The sequence below is a fragment of the Dreissena polymorpha genome, chromosome 13 (genome assembly GCF_020536995.1).
Source record: "Dreissena polymorpha isolate Duluth1 chromosome 13, UMN_Dpol_1.0, whole genome shotgun sequence".
Lineage (NCBI taxonomy): Eukaryota > Metazoa > Mollusca > Bivalvia > Myida > Dreissenidae > Dreissena > Dreissena polymorpha.
In genome coordinates, this window is record NC_068367.1 from 64890015 (window position 1) to 64904421 (window position 14407).

At 36.1% G+C, this 14407-nt stretch overlaps 2 protein-coding genes across 3 annotated transcripts in view; both read right to left on the minus strand.

Moving 5' to 3' along the window:
• The window catches only part of LOC127855280 (DNA-directed RNA polymerases I, II, and III subunit RPABC1), a 29611-nt gene that overhangs the window by 1168 nt on the left and 14036 nt on the right, over positions 1-14407 (minus strand). For both annotated transcript variants that reach the window (XM_052390741.1, XM_052390740.1), the window contains exons 2-7: positions 13830-13918; positions 10365-10426; positions 9509-9648; positions 5757-5837; positions 4186-4244; positions 3359-3437 (exon numbers count right to left, since the gene is read on the minus strand). In XM_052390741.1, coding sequence (XP_052246701.1) covers positions 3359-3437; positions 4186-4244; positions 5757-5837; positions 9509-9648; positions 10365-10426; positions 13830-13918 — 510 coding nt within the window. The remainder of the gene's footprint in view (positions 1-3358; positions 3438-4185; positions 4245-5756; positions 5838-9508; positions 9649-10364; positions 10427-13829; positions 13919-14407) is intronic.
• Positions 411-14407, minus strand: part of LOC127855260 (transcription factor atf-2-like) — a 132764-nt gene continuing 118767 nt past the window's right edge. Inside the window, exon 3 of the transcript XR_008037433.1 lies at positions 411-893. The gene's annotated coding sequence lies outside the window, so the exon portion shown is untranslated. The remainder of the gene's footprint in view (positions 894-14407) is intronic.

A 14407-nucleotide genomic window follows, 5' to 3' on the forward strand; every position in this document is an offset into this window, starting at 1 on the left:
AAACGTATTTTGAAACATTTGTAGTCCCTTAGAATGTTAAATTTACTTACAAACCTTTCTTACTAGATTTAAGATTTAATGCTTCATTTCCGACCCTAAGATACGGAGTTACTCGCAGGCTGTTCTGGTTTAATGCTGTGTGAGTTGGAAAGGGTTAATTTGGTTTGAAGGCTAGGTGAACCTCACACTTACTTCAGAATTAATCACAAACCAAAACGCATAACTTGAAGGCTTTTTAATCAAATGTACATAGGCAGGCACAAAATAAAAACATGAATTGCTAAACAAGAAACCTGAATTCAATACAACACACATAATTTTAGTGAACTGGCCTCATAAGTATCGGAAACATATTGAAACAATAGAAAGTTACATGCATTACCATAACAAGATGTGTTTGTGAAACCCTATATGATGTTTGACATTGTAGGATGACCTTGACCTTGTGAAGGATGACCTTGACCTTGACCTTTCACCACTCAAAATGTGCAGCTCCATGAGATACACATGCATGCCAAATATCAAGTTGCTATCTTCAATATTGCAAAAGTATTAATAAAATAAGCGATTTGGGCCACATATATTTAACCTCTGACCTTGAAGGATGACCTTGACCTTGACCTTTCACCACTCAAAATGAGCAGCTCCATGAGATGCACATGCATGCCAAATATCAAGTTGCTATCTTCAATATTGCAAAAGTATTCATAAAATGAGCGATTTTGGCCACATATAATTGACCTCTGACCTTGAAGGATGACCTTGACCTTGACCTTTCACCACTCAAAATGTGCAGCTCCATGAGATACACATGCATGCCAAATATCAAGTTGCTATCTTCAATATTGCAAAAGTATTCATAAAATGAGCGATTTTGGCCACATATATTTGACCTCTGACCTTGAAGGATGACCTTGACCTTGACCTTTCACCACTCAAAATGTGCAGCTTCATGAGATACACATGCATGCCAAATATGAAGTTGCTATTCTCAATATAGCAAAAGTTATTGCAAAATGTTAAAGTTGGCGCAAACAGACAGACCAACAGACAGACCAACAGACCAACAGACAGACCAACAGACAGGGCAAAAACAATATGTCCCCCACTACTATAGTGGGGGACATAAAAAGTAATATGGTCTAACCATAAAAGATAATACTGAAAATGAAAAAACTAGAAGCAAATAATGTTTATTGTATCTGAATGTTGAATACAGATAGTTTGGGTAGAAAAAAACAATGGGTATATAATTTATGTAAGTATTTATTTTACTTCTAATTACTTTCAAATATAAATGTACCACTTGACATCTTTACCTGAAATGATTCTATGAGAAATCTGAATTAAAAAAAAAAAGAAATCGCTTTTCATAACACTTCTTAATCTTAGTTTGTAAAAGAAGGCTCAAGAATACAGATCAACACTAGAAATATACCTCATGTGCACAAAATGTACACAAGGGACAAAATTGTCACAAAACCAGGTTTTCATTGTGAAAAAAAAATCTGATAAAGGGAGAAAACTCAAACTGAACTTTTGAAATGAACAAACAAAATTAACCCCCTTTGTAAGTTTTTTTTTTTTAAATCTATTTTTAGTCGTGGCGACCTTGACATTGGAGATATTGACGTGATTCTTTCGTGCGACACACCGTCCCATGATGGTGAACAAATGTGCCAAATGATTTTAAAATCTCACAATGAATGACATAGTTATGGCCAGGACAAGCTCATTTATGGCCATTTTTGACCTTTGAACTCAAAGTGTGACCTTGACCTTGGAGATATCGACGTAATTATTTCGCGCGACACACAGTCCAATGATGGTGAACAAATGTGCCAAATGATTTTAAAATCTGACAATGAACGACATACTTATGGCCCGGACAAGCTTGTTCCGCCCGCCCACCAGCCAGCCAGCCAGCCAGCCCGCTCGCATTCGCCAATCTAATAACCAGTTTTTTCCTTCGGAAAACCTGGTTAAAAATAAATTAATAATAATAAATTAATAATAACAAGAGATTGCCAAGCAATATGGACCCCTACCAGTGAAACTCCACCATTGTCAGTAAAAAAATATTTATTTTTTTATATTTGTTGCCATAGCAACCAGATTTTTTATTACGTAGGCACAAAATGAAATGACATGCATAATCTCCATATTGCCATCTATCCATGTTTCAAGTTTCATGAAAAAATATTAAGAACTTTTTAAGTTATCGCAGGATCCAGAAAAGTGTGACGGACTGACTGACTGACTGACAGACAGACTGACAGACAGACAGAGTGCAAACCATAAGTCCCCTCCAGTTTCACCAGTAGGGGGCAATCATATATCATAATTATTATGTTTAAATATATAATGTTAACAATGCATGTGTTCTGTTGTTAACATTCCCCAGATTTATAAATCTTCAGAAAATAGATTGTGCATAATCTCAAATAGCTATGTATGTGTATGTCAAATTATATGATTATATTTATGTTCTTTTTGAGTACATACAATTGAAAAATTTGGTTAAAATCTCTTTTTTAGCAAAAGTAACCTCGCATTGAACTCAGCAGAAATAAATGATTATGCATCATCCTGTCAGCAATTTTAATATGAATACATATACCAAGTTCCGTGATCATACTTCAAGTATTTAACAAGTTGTTTCAGTTTTTGCTGACAGACTTATAAACAGCAGAAGAGGTTGAAAGACAGTCCTATCATGGCTAACATTTGGACACATACATTTACCAATTTTCATGATAAAATTTTAAGTACTCTTTGAGTTATTACATTAGTAATGTTCTATGTTTTTTGAAACAGCTGATCTTTGCCTTCAGGTGAAAATAATCAGGTGTGCATAATCCTCAAATTGCAGTTTTAAGATTACCAGGTTTCATCAAAGTATCCTCAGTACCTTTGTAGAAAATGCAGGATTAAGATTTGCAGATGGACAGATGAATGTACATGATGGTCTGAGGTCAAACCTATAGTAAGTCCCCTCCGGTGATACTGATAGAGAACTATTCAAGCCACATAAATACTCAAAATCATACCATATTTCATAAAATATACAAGCAAATGCGAGATTGGCTTCAGATTTGCGTTCGCTCCTAAATGTTTGGATATAGTCGCGGTAAATTCATATGGAATATATTGTACGTCACACTAAAAAAACAAAAAACATTTTGTATCTCATTATATCTATTGCTATAAGAAACACTGGTTTTTTATGAGCCAACTTTATTTTACAAAATATTCGTTGATTTTGAGTGTCAATGGAATTTCAAGCCATGTTTAGTTACGTAACTGATCAAAATGTACTAATGCCTTATTAATTGTTTAATGAACAATGTTACATTACCTGTCCACGTTTCAAACCAAAGTATCGCGCCACGGGATCTCCCTGTTGGATTCTGGGTAACTGAGATTCCTTGAGTTTGCTTTGAAAGGTTAAGGTTAGACAATTCAAAAACTTTACATCTTTATAACAATGGCTGCATTTACAGTAACTGTAGATAAACCAAATATGGAGCTAAACATTGGTGTTTGAGTGTTAGCAATCTACATTTACCACAATCAACCATTCTGATTAAGGACAGGAATGCACTCATACTGTGTTTCTGTGTAACATGTTTATGAGAGATTTAATTGAATCAGAAAACTGTCTTAATTTACACACTCAACTAGGAGACCCAGGGGTAAATACTTGCTCCCGGGTCATGTGAGTGTATTTGGTGGTCACCATAAAGACAGGTGGGGTTTACCCTGGGTAGTCCAGCTTTCCCCTCAACAGGATACCACTCAACCATTCAAAATTGAAATCTTTCAGTAAAAGCTAAATAGATAAGAAATGCAGCTATATTACACACAAAAAATACAACTCAAATTTTGTGACTCTTAGTAATTTAATAAGGTTGGAGTACTCAAGCTTAGACACACTCTGGGTCCACACGTAATGAAACCTCCCCTAGCAAGAACTTTATACACACACTGCAAAAATATCATAAAAGACTTACAGGAAAGGGTCCTCAAGTGCGTGGTTCACAGGCTATTCAAGGACAACACTGTTCTCTGATACATTGACATACACCCAGTTGTCCCATGACACACCCCAGTACATGACCCTATTGAAATTGGGGTCTTTAGGTCAAAGGTCAAGGTCACTGTCATAATAAATAACAAGGATACTATCTGTCTAACAGCTCCTGTTTCTCTTCTGGGGTCATCACAACATGCTCAGGTACAAGCTGAAACAGTGCTTCATAAGGTCATGTACATGTATGAGTCAGAAGTTTTCCACACAACTTTGGAAAAGATAAAGGAACAGTCAAACTGGGAAAATGTGCAACCACATTTATAAATATTTTCAACAACTTCCAAAATTGATTTGAACACGCAATGACTTCAACAATTCCTAGAATATTGTGTTAATGAGAAGGTCACGGTGGCGTTTTGGTGTCTGTCTAGTGATTAGGACTCTGGTTGGATACCGTCTGTGGGAGCGTTCTCAAGATCTTCAAGTACTGGTTCTACCCCAAAAAACAGACTGGGGAGTGTCTCAGAAAGATTAAGGCTTAAGCTACAACCCAGATAACACAAAAAGATATAAATGCTTCATTGGTTGTTTCCCTTGTATTAATTGTATTGAGGTGGACTTGTTGTTAAGTAAGTTTTATTTTCATGATCATCAACAATCTGGAGCCTTGCTCTAGTGAAGTTGTAGATGGAAAGTGTTGTCCCTGATATCCTATGCAGACTACACAGAAAGTGTTGTCCCTGATATCCTATGCAGACTACACAGAAAGTGTTGTCCCTGATATCCTATGCAGACTACACAGAAAGTGTTGTCCCTGATATCCTATGCAGACTACACAGAAAGTGTTGTCCCTGATATCCTATGCAGACTACACAGAAAGTGTTGTCCCTGATATCCTATGCGGACTACACAGAAAGTGTTGTCCCTGATATCCTATGCAGACTACACAGAAAGTGTTGTCCCTGATATCCTATGCAGACTACACAGAAAGTGTTGTCCCTGATATCCTATGCGGACTACACAGAAAGTGTTGTCCCTGATATCCTATGCAGACTACACAGAAAGTGTTGTCCCTGATATCCTATGCAGACTACACAGAAAGTGTTGTCCCTGATATCCTATGCAGACTACACAGAAAGTGTTGTCCCTGATATCCTATGCAGACTACACAGAAAGTGTTGTCCCTGATATCCTATGCGGACTACACAGAAAGTGTTGTCCCTGATATCCTATGCAGACTACACAGAAAGTGTTGTCCCTGATATCCTATGCAGACTACACAGAAAGTGTTGTCCCTGATATCCTATGCGGACTACACAGAAAGTGTTGTCCCTGATATCCTATGCGGACTACACAGAAAGTGTTGTCCCTGATACCCTATGCGGACTACACAGAAAGTGTTGTCCCTGATATCCTATGCGGACTACACAGAAAGTGTTGTCCCTGATATCCTATGCGGACTACACAGAAAGTGTTGTCCCTGATATCCTATGCAGACTACACAGAAAGTGTTGTCCCTGATATCCTATGCAGACTACACAGAAAGTGTTGTCCCTGATATCCTATGCGGACTACACAGAAAGTGTTGTCCCTGATATCCTATGCAGACTACACAGAAAGTGTTGTCCCTGATATCCTATGCGGACTACACAGACGATTCTTGGTCAACACTTTACACATATGGATTATGCCCTATTTTACCAGAGCGTGGACCATGTGTTACCATGTGTTCTGTGATGTTGATGAGCAGCTCTGATTCCAGGAACTGCTCTAGGATGTACTTGGGGGCCATGTCAACCAGAGCCTGAAACGGGTCAATACTTTTGAATATTTACAATAGACCATCAGGTCCTGTGACAGTTGCAGATTACATGGTTTGATTTTATTTTGAAGTTTCTTTGTAATTTGTGCACATCTATTTTATAAGACTTGAAAAATCAGTGGTACTTTAAAGAGACCTTTTCACATTTTTGATAAATTGAAAAAATTGTTTCAGATTTGCAAAGTTTCGTTGTAGTTATGTTTTTTGCAAGAAAACAGTGATACTGAACATTTACCATGCCCTAAAATGTTAATTATATGCATCTTTTTTCGTTTAAAAACCTGAAAATTATGAACATTACCAATGCAAAACGATTTTGTCATTTGGAAAGTTCTGTTGTTATCGGTATATTATGAGACATTACCAGGATTGTTTACATAAATGTAATAATTTTTAAATATTAAGTTTGTGTGACCTTGTTCTTAATCTTACCCATCAAAAATTAATATGCATTCCCTGGATATAGGGAATTTCTGTATCAATTTTCATTACAATTCAAGAATTGCTATATTTGTTTTTATTTTTTTAAACAAGTATTCAATGTATACTATCAAGGAACTTGACCTTGACTTCACCCATCCCACATGCAAACCTATGCTTGATCTGTACATAACACATTTATGAACATAGATTTCAAAATAAGTCGCTTACTATGAGTCGTGTTCTGAGAAAACCGGGCATACTGCATGTGCGTAAAGTGTCGTCCCAGATAAGCCTGTGCAGTCCACTTTTATGACATTTTTCGTTTAAATGAAATCTCTTCTTAGCAAAAATCCACTTAAGGCGGAAGTATCGTCCCTAATTAGCCTGTGCAGACTGCACAGGCTAATCTGGGACGACACTTTACGCACATGCAGTATGCCCAGTTTTCTCAGAACACGACTCATATAGTCATGTCATCTATTTTAAGTGACCTTGACCTCATGCATGAATATGCAACTCTAGCAAGGGCTGAATATTAGGAATTCATATATGTGGTTTCATTTCCCATAGCTAAATTTACTATCAAATTATTGATCAGAAACAATTTGTCTCTTTTAAGTAAAGTAACATAAATACTCAAAATCAACTAATATTTCGCAAAATATTTCGTAAAATAAAGTTTACCCATAAACAAGAGGGCCTGAAAGGCCCAAAGTCGCTCACCTGAGATTCAAAGGAACTGACCTGTTCTGTGCAGCCCAAGATGTCATTAGAACAAAATGTTCTTACCAACTTTCATGACAAGTGAACACCCTGGCAGGCACGTTTTTCAACAGACCAGAACCATTTTCATACACATCCAAGATATCATTTAAAACAAATATACTGACAAAGTTTCATTAAGATTCATAAGTCCATATAAGGAAAAATGCCCCGCCCACTGGTGGTCATGTTTTTTAAGCAACTGGAATCATTTTCGAACTTGTCCAAGATATCATTGGGCGAATCGTCTGACAAAGTTTCATGATCGTACAATAAATATGGCTTCTAGAGTGTTAACAAGGTTTTACAATAGCTATATAAGGAACAAGAGCTGTCAGAGGACAGCGCGCTCGACTATTCGAGTGCTTGACAGTATAACGTAAGCCATCATGGGGAAATTGTTCATATTCAATAATTTATTAGAAGATCTTTCAAAAATAAAAAAAGGAAAAATAAAATATTTTTTTTTGGGGGGGGGGGGGGGGTAGGGGGGATATGGGGGGGGGGGGAGAGAGGGGGGTATAATGTGGGGTGTGGTAATTTATTAGATAATGTTTAAAAAAAAAAAATGGGGGTGGGGGGGGTAGGATGGGGTGGGGCGTGGGGGATGAGAGGGGGGTATAATGTGGGTGTGGTAATTTATTAGATGATGTTTAAAAAATAATTGGGGGGAGGTTGGGGGGGGGAAGGGATTCTGGGTAGGAGCGTGGGGTATTGTCTGGGTGGAATCCATTGTGGTAATAAGGTAAGTGTTGTTTTGTCAAAGTAATAATAAAATGTGATATAAAAAAAAAGAAGTTCTGGCAATTTAAGCAAAATGTTCAATTATCTAAGTGTAAAAGGGGCCATAATTATGTCAAAATGCTTAATACAGTGGTCTGCTCTTGTTTATAGGTTGGGATCATGTTGGTAAACAAGTATGCAACATATAAAAGCAATATGACAAAGGATATAGGAAATATTTGGGGTAGTACGCAAACTTTAACATAGATTTATCAATAATATGCATATTCTAAGTATAAAAGGGGCAATAATTCTGTCAAAATGCTCGATACAGTTGTCTGCTCTTGTTTATAGGTTGGGGTCATGATGGTTAACAAGTATGCAAAATATTTAAGCAATATGTCAAGGGGCATTGAAAATAGTTGGGGTAGTACGCAAACTTTAACATTTGCTGCATATTCAAAGTGGAAAAGGGGCCATAATTATGACAAAATGCTTGATAGAGTTGTCTGCTCTTGTTTATAGGTTGGGGTCATGTTGGTAAACAAGTATGCAAAATATGAAAGCAATATGTCAAGGGACAAAGAAAATATTTGGGGTAGTACGAAAACTTTAACATTTGCACGCTAACGCAGACGCTCACACCGACGCCGGGGTGAGTAGGATAGCTCCACTATATATATTTCATATATAATAGTCGAGCTAAAAATGCCACACCCCTCTGGCGACCATGTTCCTTATAAAATAAGCAAAATAACCAAATGACCAAATAAGCCTTATTTCACAATTTTCTCAAATTCAAGGGGAGATAATTTTCGACTTTTTACTCTGATGTAACCCATTTTCAATAGGGTTTGAGTCCGCATTAATATAAAGACACCGAACAAGTCTGAAAAGAATCAGATGAAAACTGTGGACTTAATCGCGTAAACAAGAAAAAGTCTAACGCACACACACACAGACGGAAACCACGCCATCCCATAAGCTCTTCTGGCCTTTGGCCAGAAGAGCTAACAAAAAGGCCCTTAATTATAACCAATTTGCAACAAAAGTTAATCTATGGGGTATTTTAAACATGGGTCATACTTGTTCAAAAATTGAAAGCCTAAAGCCACTTCTGAGAAATTAGCTAAACAAAAAACTTTAACCTGCATTTATAGTATATAAACAAATGGGTTACTTATATATCGTCCCTAGTTTTGACAAATTTCAAACAAGAATTACTAGAATTGGCATATGGGGTTATTTTCACATGGAAAGTACATAACATAAGTTTGAATGAAATCATTCAAGCAATCCTTGAGAAACTAGCATACAAAAAAAAAATTAATGGCTATGAAGAGCATCATATTATGCATTTTCTACATGTAAAATGGCCGCAAAAGTCAAACCAGAACAACGTGGTCCATGAGTTCATTTTACTATGGGGAATACATCTTGTACGATTGCAATAAAAACCTTAAGCTATTCCTAAGTAACAAGATCTGATGCCAAAGACGCTGGGGCGAGTAAAATAGCTTGCTATTCTCTAAAAAGACAAGCTAAAATCACAGGTCAGGATGAGCCGATATTTGCAATTGTTAGGTCCCAACATGGTAAACTTATGCAACCAATATGCATGTACTTAATTAATATCCTTAGACTATCAGCCTAAGATTAAAAGAAAAGCTGAGAAATCCATGATAATGACTTTGCATTTAGTTGATTCCCTGCCCATAATTGTGTGATACACACTAAAAGAGCACCTGTTTTGCAGAGGGGGTCATTCCAATCTGCACAATGATTATGGCCCGTGTGATGTTTTCTTCCTGCATGCGTTGACAGTACGTCTTGATTGTCTTGATTCCAACTTTCTCATCCTCGGGAAAAAACACAAACATTTGATCTGAAATGAAACAACATGCTTTCTGATAGGTGCTGTTCTGCAGTACACAAAATAACAAACTGGCTACAAGTAAGCAAAACTGGAGTAAACAGACACCTATTTTGTACCTTTATTTAAACATCTATCTTCCACATATTCCAGAATAAGAAGAAAACAAGTTAGAATAAAGCAGTAAAATTCGGTTAATGTAAAATTTAGAGTCTAATTCAGAAATAACTGATCCAAAATATATTGAAGTTATTTACTTACCATGGTCACCTTTCAATTATTTTAAAGATTAAACTTAAGAATTAAAACTAAATTTCAAACGAACACATTGTGTTTTTGTTGTTCTTTTATACCACATTTATATAGCGCCCTTTCCATACTAGAGATGAGCGTTCAAAGGCGCTTTACAGTTTTTCCCTGATCACTGGGTCATAAGTCGTCCGTTAACATCTTGGCGCAGTATGCAGCCACGGCACATTGGCTTATTTCCCTCACAGGTACCCATTTATACACCTGGGTGGAGAGGAGCAGATGTGGGATAAATTTCTTGCTCAAGGAAATTCCAGTGGTCGTTGCAGGATTCGAACCCGGGACCTCTTGATCCCTACACCAGCGTCCTACCATTAGACAACTGCTCCCACAAGCATTGTTTAAAAATTGTTTCTTTCATTTTAAGATAGACCATTAAATTAAATTAAAACATCATGTCTATTACAGTAAGGATGTACCTGTTGGATCATCGTTATGGGCAACCAGAACAATGAGGTCACTTCTACTGGGCTTCCTTTCACTGTAATTAAAATGTGTCAAATTAACAAGAGTTCCGCGGTCGGAGATGACCGCATTGAAGCCGGATTTTTGATTTAAATGACAGGAAAGTACCTTTCGTGTTTTTGTCAATGCAATACTTAAATTACTGAAATATTGTTCAAAGGTCAAAATGAAATGTAAGTACTTTTCAAGGCATGAGCAAACCTTGTGTTATGTTTTGAATGCATGCATATACATGAACAACAATAACATTTAAGGTCACAAATATGAACTTGAATTGACAATTAGGAAAGTTTGATCTCAATTTTTTTATTAGCAAATTAGTAACATATTAACATTTAAGGTCACAGTGACCTTGACCTTCAAATGAATGACATTGAAATGACCAGTGGTCATCTTCTAGTACTGGCCAATCTTTATTTCAAGTTTGAAGACTCTAGGTACAAGCATACCAAAGTTATAACATGAAATAAGAACTTTAACATTTTTACATTCAAGGTCACAGTGACCTTGACCTTCAAATGAATGACCTTGAAATGTCCAGTGGTTACTTACTAGTTCTGGCCAACCTTCATGTCAAGTTTCAAGACTCTAGGTCCAAGCATACCAAAGTTATAACAACTTTAACATTTTTACATTCAAGGTCACAGTGACCTTGACCTTCAAATGAATGACCTTGAAATGTCCAGTGGTTACTTACTAGTTCTGGCCAACCTTCATGTCAAGTTTCAAGACTCTAGGTCCAAGCATACCAAAGTTATAACAACTTTAACATTTTTATATTGAAGGTCACAGTGACCTTCACCTTCAAATGAATGACCTTGAAATGACCAGTGGTCATCTGTTAATCCTGGCCAACCTTCATGTCAAGTTTGAAGACTCTAGGTCCAAGCATACCAAAGTTATACCATGAAATAAGAACTTTAACATTTTTACATTCAAGGTCACAGTGACCTTGACCTTCAAATGAATGACCTTGAAATGACCAGTGGTTACTAACTAGTTATGGCCAACCTTCATGTCAAGTTTCAAGACTCTAGGTCCAAGCATACCAAAGTTATAACAACTTTAACATTTTTTATATTGAAGGTCACAGTGACCTTGACCTTCAAATGAATGACCTTGAAATGACCAGTGGTCATCTGTTAATCCTGGCCAACCTTCATGTCAAGTTTGAAGACTCTCGGTCCAAGCATACCAAAGTTATACCATGAAATAAGAACTTTAACATTTTCGAGCACGCCGCCACCCCGCCCGCCCGCCCGACAACATCAATCTATAAGCCGAGATTTTTTCGAAAAAAATCCGGCTAAATACACAATCAATACACATTCAAAGCATAACTCTCCAGTCTCCAACATTAACACAGGATTTTAACTAAATTATTTAGCAGGACTCTGATCAAATCTAAATTTAAACAAGATATGTGTTTGTCAGAAACACAATGCTCCCTAATGCACAGCTTTTTTTTTACCTTTGACCTTGAAGGATGACCTTAACCTTTCACCACTCAAAATGTGCAGCTCCATGAGATACACATGGATGCCAAATATAAAGTTGCTATGTTCAATATTTCAAAAGTTATTGCAAAACTTTACTGTAAGGTTAAAGTTTTGGGACAGAATGACAGGCCAAAAACAAACAAAGGTTTTAATGTTAAATCAATAACTTTTCCAACTAATTTTCTTTACTTTAGATTTTACATCAACACCAATGTCGGCAAAGAGTCTCTAAAACTCAAGAATAAATAGAATAACTACCTACATGTAACTAGTTTAACCTACATGTAAACTAGTTTAATACTGTATTATTGTCCATGCTTTCAAAATAACTTGGATTTCTCACATAAACTAGAGACTTATTTATTTAATGGGTCTTGCATATTTACATTGTGGCTTTCTGAATGTTTTATTTTGGATTGTTAAACAAAGTCCACTATGTCAGAATAATTGCAACATCAAATGCAGTTAAATAAGCAAATACATGTATAATGCAAATAACAAAACTATATCAGTTTTATAGATAAGTGATAGACATCGATATCCATCCAAAGGAGATAATAACTGCAAAAGAAGAAACCAAAGTTAGCGCACTATTATAATTGACATACCAATAAGGCATTTTACTTTTAAATATTACTTGCTCCCATCATGGGCAAGTGGGTATCTGCTCAAGTAAACCCCCGAATCATGAAATGATTTTACAAATAACTCAGTCTGCAAAATAGTGTAAATATGATTAAATTATTAAGGTATGTGGCCTGTTTGCGCTAGATTAGCTATATTTTGCTTACTTTCTGATTCAGACAGACTTAAAATGACAGTAGGGCCTTAAACAGGGGCAGACAGACATCCTTTGTGATAACTCATTGGATGGTAAACTTTGTACATTGTAAGTGACTGAATGATGTTTCACTTTAGATCTTATATTCAATAATCCATTCAGCACTTTTCAAAGAGGTATGTTCTTTATTACAAATTAAGTTTACTCTTAATATCAAGTAATACTGTATGTTATTCTACCAGGAGTGTCAATTGTCCCAAATTTAAAATCTGGAAAATTATGCCGGGGGTTTGGAAACACAGGTCCCCATCGGAGATAAAGGGCATTGCCCCCACCCCCACCCTCAAGCCCTCTCTAATTGTACTATTTTATGGCATATCTAGTTCCAACTTCTGCTGGACACTATGCGAAATATAATTAATCAGACCGTCTGCATCACTACATGTGTATTCGTCATTAATATAGGTTTGTTTATGATAGACATAAAAAATAAATTAAATAGGCGAAAAATGCTGCATCCATAAACGAAAATCTGAAAAATGTACGTGTTTTGCACATGAAATAAAATCGTTTGAATGCCGAAAAATGAAAAACATTTACCTAGCAAATACGTTATTAATATATAATTTGGTTAATATATTGCTTTGCAATATGCTATTGAGCTGCTTAACATTGCTTATTGATCACTTAGAATATTTCATGATCTAGCGGACATTTGCAACGTTTCGTTAACTTGTAAGAAATTCTGTAAGTAGCAAAGACGATGAAGCTTTAACAAATATATTAATTTTGTTCTCAATGGATCGCGCTTTCAAACAAATTTTCCCCACATCCCCGTTCCTAAAAAAATATCAAATCAGATTTTCATTGATATCAAAATCGATCCTGGTCGGCTGAAATCAGGATTTCCGGAATAATCCGAAAACATTGACACCCCTGTCTATACATTGTCAATACTCAATAACAGCATGTTCAGTGTACATTTACTTACCAGAAACTTGATTATTAAAAAAGGTTTACGGGGTAGATATCGTTAAAGGGTGGAGTCGAAAAATGGAAGAGGTCACATATATTAAAAGGGTGGGACAAAAATTGGAAGAGGGTCAATCTACTTTAGCTAAATCGCTACAAAAGCATACCTAGGTTTGTCACCGAACTGTCCTTTGAACTCATCTAAAGTTTGGTCCAACTCATCTTGTGTTACCAGGTAGCCCCTGTCATGACACAGCTTAACAGACAATAAAGAAACTTGGTATAATGAATAACTAGATGTATAAAGACACTGATTGCCATAAAACACATATTTGAACGTGGACAAATGCACCCTTTAAAAAAAAAATTGATTCAAAGGGCCATAATTCTGCAAACAAAATGACTTCCTTTACAATCATCTACACATGAACATTCTTTAGCTGTGTAAGTTAGATTAAATTCTGCAAAATTGTAATTTTAGAAGTCCACACACTTTTAACTTAAAAAGAAAAGTGAAACTATACAGTCTCAAGTAAAAAAATGACACGAGTCATAATTCTGTATAAATTGGTAGTCAACTAATTTCTTTTTTGATGACCGTTAAAGTATGTAATCACTACAAATGTAGGTCTATTTGCTGTGAAAGCATTTAGAGGAGTTGGGCCATCCTAAAAAATTCTTTTGTTTGGCATAACCAGACCGACCCACTAAAATCGGCTCGACTGATTTTTTTTTACTTTTCAAC